Source organism: Hyperoodon ampullatus, assembly GCF_949752795.1.
Source record: "Hyperoodon ampullatus genome assembly, chromosome: 9".
NCBI lineage: Eukaryota > Metazoa > Chordata > Mammalia > Artiodactyla > Ziphiidae > Hyperoodon > Hyperoodon ampullatus.
Genome location: NC_136922.1, coordinates 39,433,840 through 39,457,788, shown reverse-complemented (window position 1 = coordinate 39,457,788; position 23,949 = coordinate 39,433,840). Strand labels below are relative to the sequence as shown.

General features: G+C 37.7%; 1 protein-coding gene across 1 annotated transcript in view; it reads left to right on the top strand.

Annotated features, from left to right (window-relative positions):
- The window catches only part of LRRC72 (leucine rich repeat containing 72), a gene marked incomplete at both ends in the record, with an annotated part of 48,404 nt that overhangs the window by 2,523 nt on the left and 21,932 nt on the right, over nucleotides 1–23,949 (top strand). The window contains 5 exon segments of the mRNA XM_079711819.1: nucleotides 3,400–3,473; nucleotides 7,988–8,057; nucleotides 16,618–16,699; nucleotides 17,803–17,850; nucleotides 17,853–17,909. Of these exon segments, the coding sequence (XP_079567945.1) occupies nucleotides 3,400–3,473; nucleotides 7,988–8,057; nucleotides 16,618–16,699; nucleotides 17,803–17,850; nucleotides 17,853–17,909 (331 nt within the window).

Below are 23,949 nucleotides of genomic sequence, written 5' to 3'. Positions count from 1 at the left end.
ATTCATTGCTACATTTACTAGCTAGTCTTAGACTAAACTAGGCATAGCCTGAACTAAGACAAAGTAGTTTGTGGTTCAATAAATGGCTGAATGATCTGTTTGGACCTACGACTTTAAAAATGTTCATATTAAAGAGTGCTGTTGTGTGCAGCTGTTGTGAAAAATCGTATGGCAATTCCTTAAAAAATTAAATATACAATTACCATGTGATCCAGCAATTCCACTTCTGAATATATACTCAAACGAAGTGTAAGCAGGGACTCAGATATTTGTATACCCATGTTCATAGCAACATTATTCACAAAAGCCAAAAAGTGGAAACAACCCAAGTGTCCATTGATAGTTAAATGGAAAAACAAAATGTGGTACATATATACAATGGAATATTATTCAGCCTTAAAAATGAAGGAAATCCTGGCATACATCACAACATAGATGATTCTTGGAGACATTATGCTAAGGGAAATAAGCCAGTTGCAAAAAGACAAATACTGCCTGATTCCATTTATTTGAGGTACTTAGGGTAGTCAAATTTATAGACTGAAAGTAGAAGGGTGGGTGTCAGCAACAGGGGAAGAAATTAGGAGTTAGTGTATAATGGGTACAGAGTTTCATTTGAGGAAGATGAAAAACTTCTGAAAATGCATGGTGGTGATGGCTGAGCAGCAATGTGAATGCACTTAATGCCACAAAACTGTACAGTTATAACAGTAAATTCTATATTATGTATATTTTACCACAATAAAAAAAATAGTCCAGGGAAAGAATTCTTGTGCTTCTTTAGATGAAAGGAATATGCTGCTAGTGAAGTTGTTTGTTGTTTGGGAACTGAAACTGCTCCACCACGGATTCACTGGAAGTTGAAACTTCTTGACACATTTTTGAGTTCTTTGGCATTTTGACACTTTATTGTTACCAGATTCGTATGAAGTTTTCAGTTGGAAGGAAACACGCCATGATAAAGAGCTGTGTAAATAAATAATTAATTACATCAGTGATTCACATATTATGACGGCAGTTTCAATTTCCCTTTTCCTGTTTTTATTTTCAAAATTTGATTTAAATCTTAAAATACTCATTCCATGGCTAAAATGTTCAAAATGTGTATTAATTTCTGATTACTAAGTTAATATGTGTTTATCATAAAATATTCAAACATTATTGAAAAGTGGATTGCTTAAAAAGTGACAGTCCCTCATGATCTCAAGTGATAACTTGTTAATAACTTGGAGTGTGTGCGTTTTGTGTGCATATAAATATCATTGGTAACAAAACTGCCTATGACATTTTAACTTAAAAATATATCTTGGAGGGCTTCCCTGGTGGCGCAGTGGTTGAGAGTCCATCTGCCGATGCAGGGGACGCGGGTTCGTGCCCCAGTCTGGGAAGATCCCACATGCCGCGGAGCGGCTAGGCCCGTAAGCCATGGCCGCTGAGCCTGCGCGTCCAGAGCCTGTGCTCCGCAGTGGGAGAGGCCACAACAGTGAGAGGCCCGCGTACCGCAAAAAAAAAAAAAAAAAAAAAAAAAAAAAAAAAAAAATATATATATATATATATATATATATATATATATATATATTTTTTTTTTTTTGGATATCTTCATTGATCTAGATATCCATCTGTCTACATTTTTAAGCTACTGCACAGCGTTCTATTGAGAAGTTACATTTTAATTTAACCCATATTCCAATTAATGGGGCATATTTCACAACTACAATGTATGTATGAGATGAGCAGTGGTATTCACATTTTGCATGTGTGTGTATGTACTGGTGTATTTCTGAGTGCTAGATGTGAAATTGTGGGATAAAGTTAAAAGCAAGTTTGTAATTTTAATAGATAGCTGCAAAATTTTAATTCTAATTTGATCAGGCTTTAACATTCCAAACACTTTGGTGAAATTGAGATTGACTGTGTATAGTAGAAGCTGATGGTTTGGATGTTAAATTAAAATTCCCAGATGTGGATGCCTAAGACTGATCCAGTGGGTTTTTCTAAGCCCCAGATTCAGCTCACTTATCATGGTTACAAAAATACCCTGATGGAAATGCCTACACCTGAGCCAATAAATTCTCTAAGCCCCAAGATTCAGGTTGTATAACAGGGTCACAAAGGAAGTTTGGGATATAAATTAGCAGCTGCTCTCCATCCCTGGGGTATCTGTCTTTTTCACTTCTTTAGATATTTGTTCATCCCATTAAATCTAACTCTTCTAATGTCCTCTACTAAATAATGAAACCATTGTCAAAATTTCATATATCCCTTACTGACATTACTACCTCACCACCCACAACAAATCCCAGCTGAAATTTGGTGATTGTTTTTTTTTTTGTTTTTGTTTTTTGCGGTACGCGGGCCCCTCACTGCTGTGGCCTCTCCTGTTGCGGAGCACAGGCTCCGGACGCGCAGGCTCAGCAGCCATGGCTCACGGTCCCAGCTGCTCCACGGCATGTGGGATCCTCCCGGACCGGTGCATGAACCCGTGTCCCCCGCATCGGCAGGCGGACTCTCAACCACTGCGCCACCAGGGAAGCCCTGGTGATTGTTTTGACTCTGGTAATTACAATGTTTTTCAGATTCCAGAAGTGCAATGATTATACTTTCCACTTTTGTTGTGTCTTGTTAGCTTTACTCCCTCATTGACAAATTATAGATGGGCTTTAATTTTTCCATATCATCTTAGGCCATGTGGCCTATAAATGTTATTTTGTAGTTTAGTAAAGGACCTTAAGAAGAAAAGGCAAAGCAGTTAAATAGCTGTTGTTGGATATGTGTTTTCCGAAAAAAAACCTATGGGAATAAAAACTGCTACTTCTCCACCAAAAATTCCCATTGTGCAAGTATGTTAGTAACTCTTGAAACATGAAGACACTGTTTCTTTGCAGAGAAAAGAAAATAACATTTATTCACTCATTCATTCATTCGTCTGACATTTATTGAGAATTTACAGGGTGCCAAGCCCCTATATGATAATGTACATTATACTCTACTCCCTCCACCTCCAACCTTGATACTGAGTGTCTTCTGCAAATATGGTAAACCTAGCAAATATCAGTCCTTCATGTTTGAAGGTATATTTACAGATATTTAAAGACCAAATTACTCTTCCTCGTGGAGAATCGAATACTTGGTTTTGGTGTATATGTACACAAACGCATTTTTTCTCTTGATTAAAATTTGTTTACACATCTGTGCCCAAGATTAAGGATAATGAAATTCAACCACAAAAATGATTAAGTAATGTATAATTGTAGCGTTGGAATTTATCAGTTTAGAGTAGTTGCCTCCATATTCACCTTTCTTTTGATCTTCTTGTAGACATTATTGTTATTGACTGTAAATGTCTCAGTATTTTTGCTCAGTGGAATGTGGCTTGACAGATTAATTATATGTTATCAGGCAGTTGAAGATCAACTAAAGATATGTGGCCACAAGAAGGATGCTGATGTCTTTGAGCTGTTTCTTTCTCAAAAATAAGTGTACTTTATATGCGAAATAGAAGAGCATCATGTTATGTTTCATAGAGTCAAATGTTCTCTTCCATTGTTGTCCCCTTCTGTGGATAGGTAAGTAGCACATGCTCATTGGCGTCCACAGTCTCTATTGGAGATGCAGGATCCTGAAATGGATAAAAACAAAGATTATGGAGTCAGCCTGAGTTTGAATCCCAGTTCTGTCTCTTCCAGCTGGGTGATCGTGGGTGGGTCATAAGCCTCTCTGTTAGGGTTGTCAGGTTTAGCCAATAAAAATATAGAACATCCAGTTACATGTGAATTACAGAGAAACAAATGAATATAATTTTTTTTAGTGTAAGTATGTCCCACACTGCATTGGGACATTTGTTGTTTCTTTGAAATTCGCATATAACTGTGCATCCTGTGTTTTATCTGGCAAACCTACTGCCTGCATATAACAGTACTATCTGCTTCACAGGGTTGTTGTGAAGATTAGGTGAGTTAGTAGAAGGTAGGGAAGGGTCTGGTACACAGTAAGTACTCAATCAGCATTAGTACAGTTAATGTTGCTACTACTATTAGAGAATAATGACTCATTATACCACTATACTGTAATAATAACCCCTATTATACTATAATCCCTACCTAACAACCTTTATACTAATTTTACTGGTAAGTATGAAACTTCTCTCTCATATAACTTCTTTAGATCAACTTCTTTGATTCCACTCCAACTCCCCAAGGTGGCAGACAGCAAAGTGGGTTCTTCTTCTACAGAGCAATCACGGTGCCTGAGATAGAACCCAGGTGGAAGAGGAAGTATGTGTTCCATTAGATGCTGACAGCAGAGGTTTTACTAGCCAACAAGTGACACCTGTGTCGTCACAGTTAGCATTTTCATCACAATGACCGTATTCCTACTCTTCTTTCCCTTCTTCATACTTTTTGATCTCTGTGAATTCCATGTATTATTTTTAAATAGACTTAACATATTTCTACATGTATGTAATATTCGGAACTTAGCTGCTTTTTAAAGAAAATGTCCTACTTTATCAATGAAGTTAATCACTTTATCTCTAGTGATTTGAGGAAACCCTTCATTAATAAACATTTCTTTTGTTTTATATTAATATGTTTTAGTTTATTAGTGTGGTGAATAATATTTATTTCTGTAATGGCCCTGAATCTCTTGGTAGTAAGGGAATATATAGCTGACAAATATAAGATTTTTTAAAATGTACATCTTAGAATGGAACAAGTGTGGTAGGTAATTCTGACAAACTTAAGGTCATGCTTTGAACCTTCCTATAGATCAGTTAGTTTTATAATAACAATAAATTTTTTTTTGTCTTCAAAAGATTGCATCTCTAAGCCTTTCATGATTTTAAAAACTGTACACTCTTGATCACTAAGATAAGTAGATAACAATAAGAAAAGCTTTAAAACACTAGAAAAAAATAGAAATATTGATCTTCTGATAGTGGTAATTGGTGGTCTTCTCAGTTAAAGGACAATACGTTTTATATCCTAAGAATACTAAGTCATCATTTAATCCATTTGGGTACAAGAAATGTTTCACAGTCCAGATGCCAATAAACTGGATAAACTGGGTTATTTGCCTAAGTCTTTGTTGCCCTTGGAAAATATCCTATCAGTGTTTCCTTGAGAAATCATGCAGCACATATACTGTAACAACAGAGTTGACGTATTATTGTCAGCACGAGTCATTGCCAGCATTAGTAGCAGAATTTCCTATTATTGTCTTCCATTGGTCTAACCTTAAAATGTAACAGCCCATTATTGATTTAGGATGGGTTTATATGCAGAATAAACCCTTCTGACTTGAGATAAATTCCCCTCAACAGTGAGCCACTTTATTACATTATCTAATAGCAGAAAGTTCAGCACCAGTACTACTACTACAAGAAAATTAGTGACATTTATTTGACACAGTTGATATTTTTAAGCATTAATGTATTAAAATAACTTTCCTGGGAATTCTTGGAGAGGTACTCTAAGTGGGGCTTGAGTTTCTCTGCTACCATGTAGTGATTGCTTTATTTTTCGTAAGAAACAATGAAGCTAACATAATATCATTGTTGTCCAATGCAATAGTTTAAATGTGTCAGGGTCCAAATCCCCCTCCCAGAAATTAGCTACACATCTACAGTGAAAGAGGAGAATGCATTATGTGTGTAAATCTATTACAAGTTGCTTTAAAGAAGCCTAGAATATTTTGTTGTGCCAGGGAAGTGCTCGAAGACTAACGGTACATGTCAAAAGGACAAGGTGGGCTGCTTGAAAAGTCTTTTGTTTGGGATAATTTGAGAATAAAAAAAGAAAAGTAAGAAAAGATTAAGAAAAAACTCTTCAAATGTGAGAAAGGTGGAGATGAGAAGGAATGAGAGAAATAAAGGGGAGGGGAAGATCTTTTTTATAGAATACCAGCTAATAAATGTAAAAAGAATGAGAGCATTAGAAAATTTACCGTTTCATAATACCAAATCTACTGATTCAGGTAAAGGTTATTAATCAAAGCTAAAGCCATTAAATAAATAGTTATTGGGGACCACTAATCTGTTCTCTGCAGATTGGCGGTTACCAGAGGGGAGAGGGATTTGGGGCTGGGGCATGAAATAGGTGAATGGGATCAAGAGGTACAAACTTCCAGTTGTAAAATAAGTCTTGGGGATGTAATGTACAGCATGAGGAATACGGTCAATAGTATTATATTAACTTTGTATGGTTTCAGTAACTGGATTTCCTCTGGTGATCATTTTGAAGTATATACAATGTCAAATCACTCAGAGTTTTGCCCCAGATATTACTTTTCAATGATAAAATTTGTACTTTCACAACGGAGAGTACTGGCAGATTCCGCCTTAATCAAATGACTGAACTTAGCTTCACCAAGAATGGGACAAAGTGGCATCATTTTGCCTCCCGGTGTGATACAGTAATTATCACCTTTGTAATTGAAAAATGATCTGCCTTGAATTTAATCATGAGGAAGCAATCAGACAAATCAAGAATGTGAGACATCTATCAGACAACTGTCCTGGACTCTTTAGAAAGTAAATGTTAAAGTCAACAAAGAAGAGAAGGTGACTATTCTAGATTTAAGAAGACTAAGGGGTTATACCAACTGAAAATGCAATGCATGAATGTTGATGGGATTCTGGGTTTAAACAAAGAAAAAATCTATGAAAGAAATGTAGGAGCAACAGGAACAATCTGAATATGAATAGTAGTGTATTAGATGATATCATTGAATTTAATTTTCCTAAGTGTGATAATGGTATGGGGGTTATGCAGGACAGCGTCCTTATTTGAGGGATGCGTGTGCTGTAATATTTACAAATCAGAGCCTACAACTTATTTTCAAATGATTCACCAAGAAAATTATCAACCCACAAATAGATATATTGTATATATAGATAAGAGTGAGCATAAATGTGGCAAAATATTAAAAATTACGAAGGTATGCATTGTACTATTCCTTCAACTTTTCTTAGGTTTGGAATTTTCCAATATAAAAAGTTGGCGAGAGGGGTTTCTTTTGTTTAGAAATGTTGTTTGCGTGACAAAAAATATGTTTTCATAAACATTTAAAAAAATTAGTCCCTCAGTGTCCCAAGGTTAAATATAATTGTGAAAGGATGTTGCTATAACAAGTTAGTGTATGTAATATTAATTAACATTAGTATTTTTAAAGTGTTTAGAAAAGTGCCTTGCACACAGAGTGTTCTCTATAAGTGTTTAATAGAGACATATATGTGTATATACCTGGCCTGGGCTCACAATTTCTGTCCTAAGAAATGAAAGAGATCAGAATACTCCAGCCCACAGCAGTCAAAGGGCCAGCTACCTGCAGAGGCTGTGCTCTCTTTGCTGACAGCTCCCCCTCCACACCCTACGTCTGCCCCTTCGCTGAGTGAGCTGCATCACCAAAAAGACTCAGGACCACTTGGGCAGCTGGAGTCCTGCACAGTTCAAGAAGGATGGGTAACATTTTTGACCCCACATTTAACAAACAGCAAAGGGAGAATAAAACACTTAACCCAGTCTCTGTCTCTTGGTGTCCTACAATTTCCATGTCTGAAATCCAGTTTGGCCAAGATCTGGACAACCTCAAAGTAAGGACCCTGCAGGCACTGTTGAAGCAGGAGTCAATGCTGTTCCCATATTTACCTTAAGTCCCATGTCTTCTGCACTTTTCTTCCTCTGCTGTCTCCTCAGTGAAATCTTTTTAAATTAAGGTCCCAATAAATTCAGTCATAATGAGGTATAAATTTCTACTAATGTGATACAATTCTCTTTTAGTATTCATTTTACTGGCTGACAAAAATCTTAACCCAAGGGAATGAAGTTTTGAAGACAGAATTTAGGAAGTTAGCACATATAAGAGTGCCAGTAATTTTGAAAGGACAGAGAGAAGCCTTTCCAGTTCCCCCAGAGTCATACTACATAAGCCACCTTACCCATGAATGAATTAATCATTGCTAATGTTCCCTTTTTGTTTTCCTTTCCAGGGAACTGACAGAGGTCATTGATCTTTCTAGGTTTAAAAAATTAAAATACTTATGGCTACATCATAACAAGGTAGTATGATATTTGATCTTAAATGGCTCTATAATTAAATTGCTATCTTAATTTCATGTTTTTAATAGGACAGATCATGAAAAGTATTAATATTTCATACTCCTAATTTTAATTTAGGTAAGAAACTTTATATATATATATATATATATATATATATATATATATATATATATATATATATACACATAAACAGGTATATTGAATAGCATGATTTGTGAAATGTTATCAGACTGGAACTTTACTTTTTTCTCCCATGTGCTTTCAAAACTGCTCAGTGGAAGCTATTGCTTCCCAGTTTCCCGGAAGAAAACTTGGGCAGTCTCATGACCTTTCTTATCTCTCTTATGTAGTTCAAAAGCTTACAGTCCATTTTGAGACATAGTCATACTCTCAGTTCAGAAATGAGAATGTGGAGGTGAATATGTTAATTCATAAATGAGACACCCCTCTATCTCCCCTCCCTTATCCAGCTAGGGCTGACTGCAGATGACCACCTGCCTGCTTCATTAGCAAGGGGGGTGTGGTTGGTTGTTTCCCTTGCCTCTCACCTCCACCCTAGGCTTCTCCAGGGTTGGTATGGAATGGTGAGGAGTGGAGGCAGAGGAAAGACAAAGTTCTTATTTGATTTGCACCCTCTGGTGTCAACATGTTCAGAGTTTACTTCTCTTAATGGGTTATTCAGAAGCTCCCCTGCTAGGTTCCTACAACTCTAATTCCTCTTTGCTGGCCACTCCTGACCTCCCTTCACCTTGTATCCCAGTGGTACTTACAACTGAGCATCTTCTGGTGTTGGCAAACTGCCCATTTGGGCAGGATCCTTTGTAAAGTGGCCTAGATCAGCATTCCTCCAATGGTCCTGCATGTGTTTCCCAGAACTCATACACCTTTGTCTTGCTGTCAGAAGGATTGAGTACCTCCCAGTTGCCACCCAGGCTGATCTAGCTTCTTCAGGAAGTGCCAGGCACTAAGCCAACATGTCCCCAACTGCAGGGAATGCTTTTCAAGGTCACTGAGTGTGGCCCTTGAAGCTTTTCTTAGAGGCTAGGGTTTAGCTGGCAGTGCCTCCTCTGTAGTGGAGTCCTGAGTGGGGCTCCAAGCTCTCTTCAGGTCAAAGAGCAGGACTGAACTACAATTCAAGCCAAAACAATCATTACAGTTAGTCATTCTCAACTTTCTAAAGTTTGACGTTCCAACAGCTTGTATTTTATTCATTATAAATTGATGACCCAATCTTAGCATTTTAAATTTAAACTTTCAAACACCAGCTGATTAAAAAATAATAATTTGAGGGGCTTCCCTGGTGGCGCAGTGGTTGAGAATCTGCCTGCTAATGCAGAGAACACGGGTTCGAGCCCTGGTCTGGGAGGATCCCACATGCCCCGGAGCAACTAGGCCCGTGAGCCACAACTACTGAGCCTGCGCGTCTGGAGCCTGTGCTGTGCAACAAGAGAGGCCGCGATAGTGAGAGGCCGGCGCACCGCGATGAAGAGTGGCCCCCGCTTGCCACAACTAGAGAAAGCCCTCGCACAGAAACGGAGACCCAACACAGCAAAAATAAATAAATTAATTAATAAACTCCTACCCCCAACATCTTCAAATAATAATAATAATAATAATAATAATAATTTGAGTTTTCAGTAGTGGTCTGTTTGTCAAGCAATAGTCCAGATTCACAGCATTAAATCTTTAAGCATCCATGTTTATGAAAGTATTTCAATATTACATTGCATTTTCAGTCTGTTCTTTTTTTTGTTTGTTTTTTTGCGGTATGCGGGCCTCTCACTGCTGTGGCCTCTCCCATTGCGGAGCACAGGCTCCGGACGCACAGGCTCAGCGGCCATGGCTCACGGGCCCAGCCGCTCCGTGGCATGTGGGATCTTCCCGGACTGGGGCACGAACCCGTGTCCCCTGCATCGGCAGGCGGACTCTCAACCACTGCTCCACCAGGGAAGCCCCCAGTCTGTTCTTTTAACCAAGTGGAAAATGGAAAATGAAAGTTTTTCTAGTATTAAGTGCAAGCATAAGTTTCATAAGCTTAAAATAATTTCTAGGAGAACAAACACAAATACATTCAAGGCCCAGGCAGCTAACAACTGAAATGGAAAGTGCACACACTACTTAAGGGCATACAAGTTCAAAACTCTTTTAAATACCCTGCCAAAAATTATCCTGGGTCACAGTGTGTGACCTCTGATTAGAAAAAGATGGAACTCATCAAGCATGGCAAAAGTGACTAATCTTTTCTTTTCATGTGTGTTCCTTGTGGTGTTCAGTATTCAGTTTTGAAGGAAAGAATGTACAAATGTTGGCAATATTTCTAAAGGGAGAGGTATAATTAGGGATTTTGTAATATTTTTTGGCTTGTAGTGGACACCGTCCCACCTTCAGCCAGTCATTGAATTTTCACACAGTTGAATTACAGATACATTACGTACATAGGAAGGGATTGCATACACTGTCAACTATTGTAATTTCTTTTGTTTTGGAAGGGGTGGGTGGGGAAAGGGTGCAACAAAGGGCTAAATTCTCTTCTTGTGTTTGGTTATTTATGCTCAGCACACTATATTATTTCCAAAATAACCATCACTTAGCTTTGTTCTTTAAAAATAGACATTTATTCCATATAATCCTGAAAGGATATCATATTTGAAGTAAGTTTTAACTGGTCAGGAGATCAGTGAATAAGCTAATGTGAGTTTTTCTATTGATCAGTAATTGACTGGTTGCTATGTTGCCTGTATATTCACACTCTATGAAAAATTAAAATCTTATTCAGGATCCAAAACTCTAATGGGCGTATTACCTATGATAGTACTTCATCAAAATTCACATGGAAATTTTTGATTATTACTTTTCTTTAATATCTAGATTATATTAGGTGGACCACTAAGAAGTTACTATGCCAGAATAGAAATGGTATGAAGAATCATGGTGAAAAACATCAACATTGACAAAGGAATACAAATATTTAGAATTGTAATGTTTTGTTAACAATGATCTAAATTTGTGACCAGCATTGTTCTTACATTATATTAGGCTACCCTTTATTTAGGAACAAGTAAAGCACAAAATAGTAAAATAAAATGAACACACCTTTTTTTTAATTCAGTTATTCAATCAACAACTTTGTTGAGATGTATGCACTGAACATTATTGGTTGTCCATTCATTATCCATTCTATTCTTTTACCTATAGAGCAGAATCTGGGTTAAGGTATTGGTACATACTTCTTTTTAGTCAGGTAGGTGGCTCCATTCCCAGTTCCAAGAGGTGGAGCCTGAACTGTTTAAACCAATCAGGATAATCCCATCTTCCTTGTGAGTGGCTAGTCAATGAATTGGCTCATAACCCGGTTGTCGTAATAGATATATTGGAGGTAGCTACTGGGAGGCTTCTGTGAAAGGTTTCCTTATTCCTGAAAAAGAGCACTAGAAGAGAGGTCCCTTGTTCCCTCTGGATGTTTTCTTGCCTGGCTAGTAAGCCAGGAACCATCCTATCAACTTGTGGATGTATCCAACATTGTGAGAAAAGCAGAGCTCAGAGAAGCATTGAGATATTCAGACTGAAGCTCTCACAACCTCTGGACTCCTTGATATGTGAGATAATAAGTGTTCTAATTTATGTGCCAGTTTGAGTTGAGCTTAGGAGTTACTTGGAGCCAAAAGCATCCTCTGTAATATGGTTTATTCCGTACTTGCATTAGGCTACTGATAGAATATAAAAATAAATGTGATGGTGCCTGCTCTAGTGATAGAATTAGGAAAGGCAGAAGGTGTGGCTGTACTCCTGGTGAGGACACTGTGGTTGCAAACTGCCTGGAATGGAATGAGAGAAAGCAGTGGTTTGGGGAGACAAAGGATGAATGTAGTTTGGTGTGTTTGGAGCCTAACATGCTTGAAGGGTGCACGCTTTTCCCCATTATTATGTAGTGGATGATAAAACTGGAGCTTCTGGTCTGACCTTGAAGCAGCAAATTAAATAGGTACAAGTTGTTTCTGAGGACATGCAATGCCCCAGCTTTCCTAGGCTTGCTCAGGCTGCCCTGTTTCCTTCATTATGCTCTCCGAGGGCTTGCTTTCTCCTTGTACTGTGTAGATATCTACTAGTTCTGCAGCCCCTCTCTTTCTGGGTCATCTTTTTCTAATCTCTGCTGATGTAATTAGTGGGAGGCAGCTGCTCTTAGGTGCGTATTAACTGAGGCCTTCTGAAGACTCCCTGCCTTGTCTCATCTTTTAGCAAGCCTGACTGAGGGAATTTTAGGTCAGTTCATCTTTTCCAGCTTTCCTAAGAAGCTGGGTCTGCTCAGACGAGTGATCTAAGTGATTTGCATTTTATACTACAGTTTCAAATGTATATATACATTTGATCTATTTGTGTTTTGGTTCAGTAGCTCAAAATTTTTCTTTTACAGATGTTTAGTAGTGAGCTCATAATATTGTTTTCACAATGCTAGTATCCTTCTATTTCTGGAAGACCTAGCATTACTTTGGTATATTTCATTTGTCACAGATTAGAGTAAGCATTTGATGAGAAACCTGTATATAATGCCTCACCAAGCAACTGTCCAAAATGGAATCTGAGTTTCTACCATGTAGCAAAAACTGAACAGTTGACAACTTTTACAAACTAAATTTAAATAAAAATACCTATTCTGGCAAGGTCATTGTTTATAAACTTCTTCATCTAAAACATAATCAAAATACTTACTTATAATAACATTTTCCACACTAAAATAATGTACTAATGTACGGTATACTATACACCAACTTTTTTTTTTTTTTTTTTTTTCGGTACGCGGGCCTCTCACTGTTGTGGCCTCTCCCATTGTGGAGCACAGGCTCCGGACGCGCAGGCTCAGTGGCCATGGCTCACGGGCCCAGCCACTCCGTGGCATGTGGGATCTTCCCAGACAGGGGCACGAACCCGTGTCCCCTGCATCGGCAGGCGGACTCTCAACCACTGCGCCACCAGGGAAGCCCTATACACCAACTTTTGATCCGAGTCAGATAGCCTTGGGTTTGAACCCTTGCTCTGTTGTCTTGAGAAAGCTGTTTTTAAACTTCTCTTAGCCTCAGTTTCCTCGTAGGTAAATAAGGGAACAAAACAAATAACATGGGCTATTGGAAGGATCATATTAGATAATGGTGAAAACATCTAGCTTAGTGCTTGGGTCATAATAAGCACTTAAAAGATATGACTGTCCCCTTGACTCTGAACCAGCAGTCTGAACTAGGAGCGACTTTGCAAGCCCTGCCACACCTCCCACACGCGAGGGGAACATTTGGCAATGTCTGGAGACCTTTTTGATTTTCACAACTGGGGTGTGTGTGTTCCTGGCATCTAGTGGGTAGAGGCTAGGGATGCTGCCAACAATACTACAATCCACAGGGCAGCTTCCCCAGCCCCAACAAAGAATTATCTGGCCCCAAATGTCAATAGCTGTAAAGGTTGAGAAATCCTGCCCTGAAAGAATGCCTCCTTGATTTTAAATTCATGCTGGTGTAAAATTTTCCCCACTAGTACCTCAGCAGTTACCTGTAAGAGCTTTACCTTAAATGTAAGTGCTCTCAGCTCTATAAAAAATAGTAATGGTTAAATAGTAAATAATAATAGCTATCATTTATTGAGCCCTTGCTATGTGCTAAGCCCTGAGCTAAGATATATGATTTGTGGAATGTCACATTCAGTATAAATCCTATGGCAATCTTTAGACACAGTAGTGTAGATTTTCCTAAATGGATAATTATAATAACATTTTACTTTAACAATGGTTTGAGTGTCAGAACAATCAGCATGTCTCCCAACTCCCATTCCTAGATCTTGACTTCAACAACTTGGTACATTGCAATGTCTATTTAAGTCCTGTGAATTCTGCCTTGGAATTATCTCTCAATTCCCTCTACTTTGCTCTTCTCCCGCTGTTATTACTCTACTCTGGGACCTGTATATTCTTCTGAATTAGCATAACACCATTTTTGTTCATCTCTTGCTGTTATACTTACTATCTCCTCTAAACAGTACTCTTCCCTGTCATTTTTTTTTTCCAAAATAAAACTGGGCAATAACACTCCTCTGCACAAAATCTTTTATTAGTTCCCCAAGATTCTCATGATCTGGCCTTATCTCTTTTCACTACATTCCTCCCATTCATTTCACCCCAACAAAAGGTACAATCTTGAAATTCCAATAATCATGGTCCAAAGATGTTAATGCTCTTGGGAAAATTATTATCCTATAATCAAGATGAAATAGTTGAGTTTATTAGTATTCTTGCGTTAATGTGTGACGCAAGAGAAATTAAAACCTCAACTAATTAGAATGTTCTGTTAATGTGTGGTTGAGCAGGCAACTGGGAAAAAAAGAGAGAAGAAAAAGTCATGGGTTGCCCTGGTGTTCTCTTTCTAGGCTGATGTTAGGTGTGGCTCTCATTAGATCAGGGAGTGGTGAGGAGAAGGATGAAAGGTAGTGAGTTGCTGTCAGGAGGCCAGCAGGAAGAGTAGAAAGGGATAGGAAGCCAACTGGGACCCACCCCTCACTGTGTTGAATGGTCTCTCCTACCTGGGGGAAACATGGCTCCTTTTGTGACTTAACAAAGCTGAAGTGCAGTTACTGGTGGTTCTCCTGTATGAGTGCTCACATAATTAGATACAGATGAGACTGTGAGACAATGAGATGAGCAGCACATGTGCCTTTTATAGCTTCATAATTTGGGACTGTTACAAATATAAGAAAAAATTAAAGAAAATTCATTAAAGAAACCCATTTTCAAACTTTGATTACAAATCTAAAATAGCTTTTCTGAGATACAAGAGGGCATGAGTAAAATTTCCAATAAATCCTCACTAAATCAGATAGGTTGGCATCTGTCTACCTGAATCAATCAATCAAAGGTCAAAACAGTTCTATTTAACTGATGACAATAGTTACTGTGATAGGCTTTAATAAACATATAAAACTAATTTACAATCATAAGCATATATTTCTGAATATATAAATTAGGAGGCACTTGATCAATAACTATTTCATACGATTCTTCTCCCTGCTAGATCCTGTATTAAGCAGTAAATTTAGCATTGTTACATTTAACTTAAGTGCTGCTTTTAGAACATACCGGCCCCGCGTTAAGACTCTACCATTCCTCATCCTCATAACTCAAACAAATCTGTCAAATTTTATTGAGGTTATAAAGTCAATATTTTTAAAAAAGTAGTGGGATTCTCCTTGCAGGGTAACAGAAACATTTCTGAATTCAGTTTAGAGTTAAATACTCCTATCATGTACTTTAATGGTGCATTTGAGGAATTTTCAAGAGTGTTTTGACTATTTTCAATTCTTACAGTACACCGAACTTCTAATCTAATCTTAAAAGTAAGATGCAGCTTCACCATATCATTAGGAGAATGGAGAGGTGGGAAGGATAACAGACTGAAGAAACATCGTTTCTTTCCTTAAGGAAGACACAAAACTAGTGATCAAGTAATTGCACAAGTCATAGGAAGTGTTGGATGTGGACAAGAAAAGGAAGATTCATGGGCATGGGGGTTGTCAGGAAAGGCCTTATTTAAAAAAAGATGAAAAAAAAAAAAAAGATGAGCTGTAAAGTAACAGGATTATGCTGTGCCTTGTCCTCTCCTTGGGGATGGTGGCCGGTTCAGTTGTTAGCACTGACCTCCTGTGTGTATTCAGATTACAGAGTCCTCGGCTAAGCTGAGATCTGTTGACCCAAAGGACAGTGGGCCTGAGAAGAGGGGATGGTTCATAGGCTGGGGCATGAAGAAAGGGAATTCAGATTTAGACAATCTTGGAGGTAGAGCTTGGGGAGGGGACGTAGAGCATTGACTGCAGAATTAGACCATCTCTCAGGAGATCTGACTTAAAATGCTGGAGCAGGTGGAAGTTTAGAGAAACAAAAAGTGGGTCAAAACAGAGCAAGAAGACAGCAGTGAGATGCAAAGAGATCAAAGAACGGTCTCAACAAATCCCTGGAGCAGTGGAAACTTCTTGTGGCAGCCTGCTCAGGCATGGTTGGATAGGCCTTGCCAGCCTAGGGCAGATCCTTAAGAATAATCAGAAATGTACCAGGAGGAAAAGCCATGCAGGCAAAGAGAAATCGTGACTCATACACAGATGCAGAAACAATTCAGTATTATCAGAGGAGAGAGCCCTTGGCACATAATAGGCACTTAATAATATGTGATGGTGAATTAGTGGATAAATGGAGCCAAATCCAATGTGACTATAGGGCACAGAAATGTAGGGAAGGTTGTGAGAGCAAAAGGACTAGGCCAGATTCCAGAGGCTTTGAAAACCTTTCAGGGAGTTTGGTGGAGACGTTCTAAGAGAAGTTTGAGTATTAAGTTAGCTAAAAGCACCCTTTTTATCATACGTTATCTTCAAAGACAATCCAGACATACACTCATGGCCCAGATCAAAAGGTTGCACATAATTAATAAAAACAGCAAATGTTGAACTTCTATGGTTCTTATTAAATTTTTATATCTGTATATAATTACATGTAATTATTGTAGAAAGAATATTGTTCTCTAACTCTCATTTTCAGCTCCATGGAATAACATTTATAACTAGAAACTATTGTCTGGCAGAACTATACCTAAACAACAATGCAATATCTGATATACAAGGTATGTCTTAAATTTTGTCTTTTGATTGGATTGATTTTCAATTAAATAATAACTTTCAACTGTGGTATTTCTCATGGCATGCAATAATCTGTTTTAACATTTCTGTTGAAAATATATGATGGAAGCTGTTATTTTTTAATGTTCTTATGTACATTTCATTTTAAGATGTGCTTTTTGATTATGGTTTTAGCTCAGTATTGTCATGTATCTTATTCAAGATGTAAAAGAATCTTTTTTTAGCATAGAAATTTTGCCATTCTAGTGCACAGTTGGACACAAACTAGATATTGTGGAAGCAAATTTTAATGTTTCGGAGCATTAATAAAAAAATAATGACTTCATAAATAGTCTTAAATGTTTTTACAGGCTATAATTTTTCCCAGCCAAATTCCTGTTTCAGTCTGAGTTAATTTTGTACCTGCAACAATCTCTAAACTGACAATTTCAAGCCTGGTATAAAAGTACCTGATATACTAGGATCATGAGATACAAAGAAGTATGGTACAAAACATTTTTCTTCTGTATTACATGTTGCAGAATTGAAATATCATAAATTTTGAGATCTAGTATGATTCCTTGTTCCATGAAGAAAGGAAATCTTGCCAATTCAACTATGATGTTGTTATTGCAAAGATACAACACACTTTCACTTATGTTAAAAATGTGGGAAAATATGCAATTTAGAATCAATAAAATGATAGGAATATTTGGCTTCCCATTGTGTAAAGAAAATATTTAGTTGAGCAATTTGGGGGAGATATTGATTTGAATAACTATTTCCTGGATTGGCATTATAAACTAAGCAACATTGGCAAAACAAAACAAACAAAATAAGGATAAGGAAAATAACCCCTTCAGAATCAAACAAAATCATTGCTACAGAAAAAAAAAAAAACAGTGGAAAGAAATTGGCTCTATATTCCCAAATTACAGTCACTTATTTGAATTCTTATGCTTTGTTGTATTCTTAATGATAATTCATCATATTATTAATAATTCCTCCCTTCACCAGATGAATGTATTCTTTGCTTTTGTTTAGTTAGCATGTTTAATTAGCATTAAAAATGTTTAAAATCTTATACAAATATTTCAATTTTTTTTAGGCCTACACTCTTTGCATTCGTTGCATATACTCCTGCTGCACCACAATGAGTTAACATTGAGGCAACTGTAAAGGAATTAGAGCGAATGCTAAATCTGAAGACCCTAAGTATTAATTTGCACTTTTATATAACCATAACTTAAAATAGTGATAACACAGGACATTTTTTCATTTTTTGAATTTAAATTAGATCAGTGTTTATAACAAAACTACTTAGTTATTCCTGAAAACAAGACTAGATCTTTTTCTTTTTAAAAATACATTTTTGAAAAAACAACAGGTAGAAAAAAAAATTTTGTGAAATGATATGGCATGCCAAATGGAAATGATGAAAGCAACAAAAGAGGAGGTACACGTTTAAATCTGTGGTTTTGGTTTTACCTCTAAAGGAAGTTTTAGCACATATTATAGGATTCCATTTATTTATATAAATGTCCAGAATGGGCACATCTATCGAGACAGCAACACTGAGAGGTAACTGTTTTTAAATAGTGGTTGCCCAGGGCTGGGGGGATGAGGGTCTGGGGAGTGACAGTCTGGGGTTTCTTTTCAGGGTGATGAAAATGTTCTAAAACTGAAGGTGGTGATGGTTGCACAATTCTATGAATATACTAAAAACCATGAATTGTATACTTAAAATTAGTGAACCACATGATATGTGAATTATATTAGTAAAGCTGACACTCCCTCCCCCTACACTAAAAAAAGAGCACGTTTTAATGTAATCTTCCTATTGGGTGAACAGCAAACAATTCATATATATTGAATTGCACCCAGCAAGGAACTGACCTCAGTATTTGAAGAAAGTGTGAGATGGGTTGGAAAAATAAATAATACACAGTTCCTACTCTCAATAAGCTTATAGTGGTTTGGTTTGTTTGTTTGTTTGTTTTTAAGCTTATAGTGTCAAAGGGTAAATAAACTGGTACACGATTGCTATTCAGTACAAATGGTTCTAGGTGGACCAAGGGAAAAGGCTCAGAGCAGTGAATGGGTTTTCAAACTTCAGAGTTTGTAGACTTCTTTATACAAAGTCATAAAATAGATGTTTTTTTCCTATTTATTTTCTATTCATTTCTCAGAATTGCCAAAGATAGTGTTTTGAATATGTGTAAAGTGGTGTTGATGGTGGAGCTTCTAATCAGCTCAATACATAGAGTTACTGAAATTTTCAAATATTTTGAGTGTTAATCAGTTATACCTACTATATTAAGGAGAAATGATTTAAGTTCTTATAGGTAAGATTCTTTAAACCCAACTATTAAAAGTACCCCAAGTTCTAAGGAATTCAATGCTCATTTTTGAGATGTGATAAGGTCTGTGAAAGACTTATCAGGATTGGCCTGCTTATTTGAATTATCTGGCCCTTCTGTGCTGAACAAATGCTTCAAATGCCTTTAAATACTTAAAAGACTGGTTATACTAGATCTTGAACTCTCTCTTACCTTCATTTTTCTGTAAAATGGGCTAATAACTACCTCTCAGGATTGCTTCATATATTAAGCTAACTCTGTAAAGCATTAATTAGTTTGAAGGAGTAACAACAAAAAATTGTTTTATTATGGTTTATGTAAATTAGATAGTGAATTAAGATGCACACAGTCTAGAAATTCTGCTGACTGGTAAATAGATTTTTAAAAAACTGACATTTTGAATAATAATTATAATAACAACATGTTTGAATGTTGAGAAAATGCTTTCTTATTATATTCTCATTTAAATCTTCATAGCAATCCAATGATGTGATTAGAATTATTCCCTCTTTAATGGTAGAAATGCAGGGCTCAGAGCTTTAACCAGACTACTAAGGAATGTTGCAACTTAAACTCATGCCTTGTTTCTTTTGTTTATCATTCATTCATTCAATAAATATTTATCATGCATTCACTAAGGACACTACTAGATGGAGACACAAAAGTAAACAAGAAAGGCCCTATCTAGACCTTTATGGAACTTATAGTTTTGTAACTCTCAGCCTAAATATTTCTTACAGAACTGAGGGGGCTCGATGCAAAACTAATGGGACAATTTGCTAAATGTAAGAACTGAATAATTTAAGGAAGCTTATTTTACAATGCAAGATTTGGAGGTTAGCAATCAAGGTTGCCCCATCATAGTCAACAGTGTTATGCCTTAAACAAAAGTGCCTGGCGGCAGGGGGGGTAAGTGGAGTCTGAAATTCAGCCCTTGCCTGCCTTACCAGCCGTGTATGTGGGCGCAGAATGGTGTCAGCCCTGAGATGTGGTGCAGGAGTGCCTCTTCTAGTTCTCTGAAAGGCTATTAGGTCAGCCTGGTAGTATAAGGTCCATATCATTGCCTGTCACAACATTTTAAATGACCTCTACTTAAAATCATAGTGACTATAAATTGTTCCAACTGAGAATCTTGTAGAGGGATCATTTTTTGAAATGGAGAAAATGCTGCATCAGGTTACCCAAAAATGCATTTTCTGAACATTTTTGGTAGCAAATATGCACAGTTTGAACCCTTGCCCTATTTTGGTTAAAGATATTATACAAAAAAAAATGTTGGCGGACTTCCCTGGTGGTGCAGTGGTTGGGGATCTGCCTGCCAATGCAGGGGACATGGGTTCGAGCCCTGGTCCAGGAAGATCCCACATGCTGCAGAGCAACTAAGCCCACAAGCCACAACTACTGAGCCCACGTGCCACAAATACTGAAGCCCGTGCGCCTAGAGCCCGTGCTCCACAACGAGTAGCCACCACAATGAGAAGCCCGCGCACCACAACAAAGAGTAGCCCCTGCTCGCTGCAGCTAGAGAAAGTCTGTGCACAGCAACGAAGACCCAACGCAGCCAAAAACAAATTTTAAAAAATTAAGAAAAAAAGTTGGCATTTACTAGCTACTAATTATATTGTGCAGTAATGTCCCCTGATTAAGTTCCTATGAACCTCCTTTGCAATCACAGATTAGATTCAGCTCATTAACTACAATAAGAAATCCATGTATTTTTTAAAAATAAATTTATTTATTTAATTTTGGCTGTGTTGGGTCTTCGTTGCTGCACGTGGGCTTTCTCTAGTTGCGAAGAGTGGGGGCTACTCTTTGTTGCGGTACGTGGGCTACTTATTGCGGTGGCTTCTCTTGTTGTGGAACACGGGCTCTAGGCGCGTGGGCTTCAGTAGTTGTGGCACGTGGGCTCAGTAGTTGTGGCTCACAGGCTTAGTTGCTCCGTGGCATGTGGGATCTTCCCAGACCAGGGCTCGAACCCTGTCCCCTGCATTGGCAGGAGGATTCTTAACCACTGCGCCACCAGGGAAGTCCCCCATGTATTTTCAAGTGTTAAAAAATTTTCTTTTCAAGTTATAAAACTGTTTAAAATGCTAAAATATTATTATTATTATTCCACTTCAATTACAATTCTTCAGAGCGTGAGAAAATAGCCTGTTGGGTAAATCTCTAACCCATTTCAGCATTGCACCCTCCACTGGCAATGAGGAGAACTGCCAAGAGATTACTCAGTATACACATGGCTGGGAGCTTCAGGGAGGCCTAAAACCAGCTGCAGAGTGTGAGGTCCTACAAACTGGAATTCCTGACTTCCACGCTGAGTCAGGAGGGCCACACCTTTTCTCTCCAGTCAGTCTACCTTTCCACACCCTCCCCCTCTGGCTCCATTTTCCTCTTCCCTTCCCTCCTCCAAACTCTTTCTAAATCTGCATGTGTCAAAGATTTGCTTGTGGCTGCGGACTTTCATTAATCTTCAGTCTCCCTGCCTCTCTCCCAGCACAGAGAGAAAAAAACACCACCAACAACAGCAACAAAATACTTAACCCATTCTCCTGTTCCTAAATCTTTAGTCTCCTCATTTTTCTCAAATTTTCTCTATGTTGCATTAAGCTCCAGTATTGGAAAGTATACGTGAACTCCTACATTCCGTAATTGTTAAGACTTGCTTCCTAGCAGAGACTTAAGGATTCACCCTTGGAGACAGAAAGTGCCCCTTTCAAAGAGAAGCTTTCCAATTTTTAGATTCTGCTCTTAAGCACGTCCTGCCTTTCCTCATTTGGCCGCAGTCCACTGCTGATGCAAATAGCCAGGGAGTGAAAAGGGATGCTGAGAGGTCAGCGTGGGACTATGGTCTCAGTGGTCTCTTCATTTGAGACTCTTTACCCTGAAATGCCCCTCAAGGTGGGACCACTCCTCCCAAACAACACAATAGAACAGTCCACTCAATAAAAAGAGCCAACTGGGTCTTTCACTGCTGTTTGTCTTGAAACAGCATCCCTCACTCTCCTAAGCCTTGCTTTAGTCCAAGTTTGCCTTTTAAAAAGCAGGGATAGGGCTTCCCTGGTGGCGCAGTGGTTGAGAGTCCGCCTGAGGATGCAGGGGACACGGGTTCGTGCCCCGGTCCGGGAAGATCCCACATGCCGCGGAGCGGCTGGGCCCGTGAGCCATGGCCGCTGAGCCTGCGCGTCCGGAGCCTGTGCTCCACAACGGGAGAGGCCACAACAGTGAGAGGCCCGCATACCGCAAAAAAAAAAAAAAAAAAAAAAAAAAAAATCAGGGATCATTTCCATATTCAGTACAATCATGTGGTATGCTGTGGCCCAGAGATTTTAGTTAAAATGAGATGGTAACAGTGGAGATGCTGACCTTACTAAGTAACCTTGAGCCAGAACCTCTGTCTGATCATTGACAGTTGAGCTTCCTTCCACAGGCTGTTCTGTATGGGGGCACAGATGGAACTGCTTTTAACTTCTCTACAGCATTTCCCCATCTATTAAAATGGATATGTTGGTACATTATTAATTACATCAACTTTCTTCAGGGTGGTCTAAAAAACATTCAGGTTCATTTGAATGGTGATTTTTAATTTTGCCTTAAAAGTTAAAAAAAAATTAACGAGCCAATTATTTAGATGACTTTTTTTTTCCTCTTCTGTTTCAATAAGAAGTAGCTTCACACATGTGACTCATGTAACTCAAGCTTGTGCAGTAAGGTAGTAGAAACATTTTGCTATATTATTGAGTAAATGTAAATTGCTTAGACTCAGAATCCCAAATTAAGATAAGCAAGACAGTGCTGGCACCACCAAGGTGTACTCGATAAGTAGCCTAGAGGGAAGGTGGATTAAATCGTATTAACCTATTGAAAGTGAAAGTGTAAACAATTTTGCTTCATAGTTTATAAAGGAATGTACCCATACATCATAGGTTTTCAGAACTTTCAGACACAGGAAACCAATATCATATCTTAGAAACTTTATTTATGGTAATTTTAGTAGCATCAATCCAAAACTCATAAATCCAAAATGTTAAATGCTTAATAGTATAGAGGGGGAAAAAGAGACTTAAAAATAAGATTGCTTCCTTCTAACATTTAAGAGTAAGAAAAAAAGTGAAGAATAATAAAAACGAAATTCTTTTAAAATTATTTAATTCTAATTATTTTGTTAAATTAATTTAGTCAGAGACTAGGCTTAATAGCCCAGTTTTCTGACTTGCTGTCATTTAGATCTTATTTTATGATGAGATGAATGTTGAACCACAATAAGTACATCGAGTTTTTAGTATTATGACACTTTTTTAGTAAGTGATAGTAGTAAATCCAAATTTGGTGATTTGTTTAGCTGAAGCCAGAAGTTTTAAAATTTACATAAAGCAGGTATTTAACTAAGCACTAGGAAGAAAAACCAAGAAAAGAAATTAAATGTAGTGTTCTCAGAGGGAGAAGAGAATATGAAGTGTATCCTAAAAGTAAACATCACTGAAAGATGTTGGTGCATTTTCCATTAACATCATATGCAAAGGCAGACTCTCCTCCCAGCTGCTATCATGTAGGATAGTGTTAAGAGGTGTCAGATGTTATTTTCCAAGACAGTAACCACAGAGCAGACTTCTGCACTAAAGCATCCGTGAATTTTTCTCCCTCCTAAACTCTCATGAAAAACAATTGTGTTTTGCTTTTATATCCTTGAAGGGTGACCTTTTTTCTTCTTTGTCTGGCTCAAACTACAATGTACGATCCCTGTGGATCTTTTTAAATCTGTCCTTATTACTGGTTTAGTATACATCCGTTCTATTCCCTGTCCTGTAGTTATAATTATTTGCTACCACTTTAAATTCCTTCTCTTTTGAGATTAAAATTCAAACCAGTTTTGTCACTTAAGAAATCTTGAAAAATAT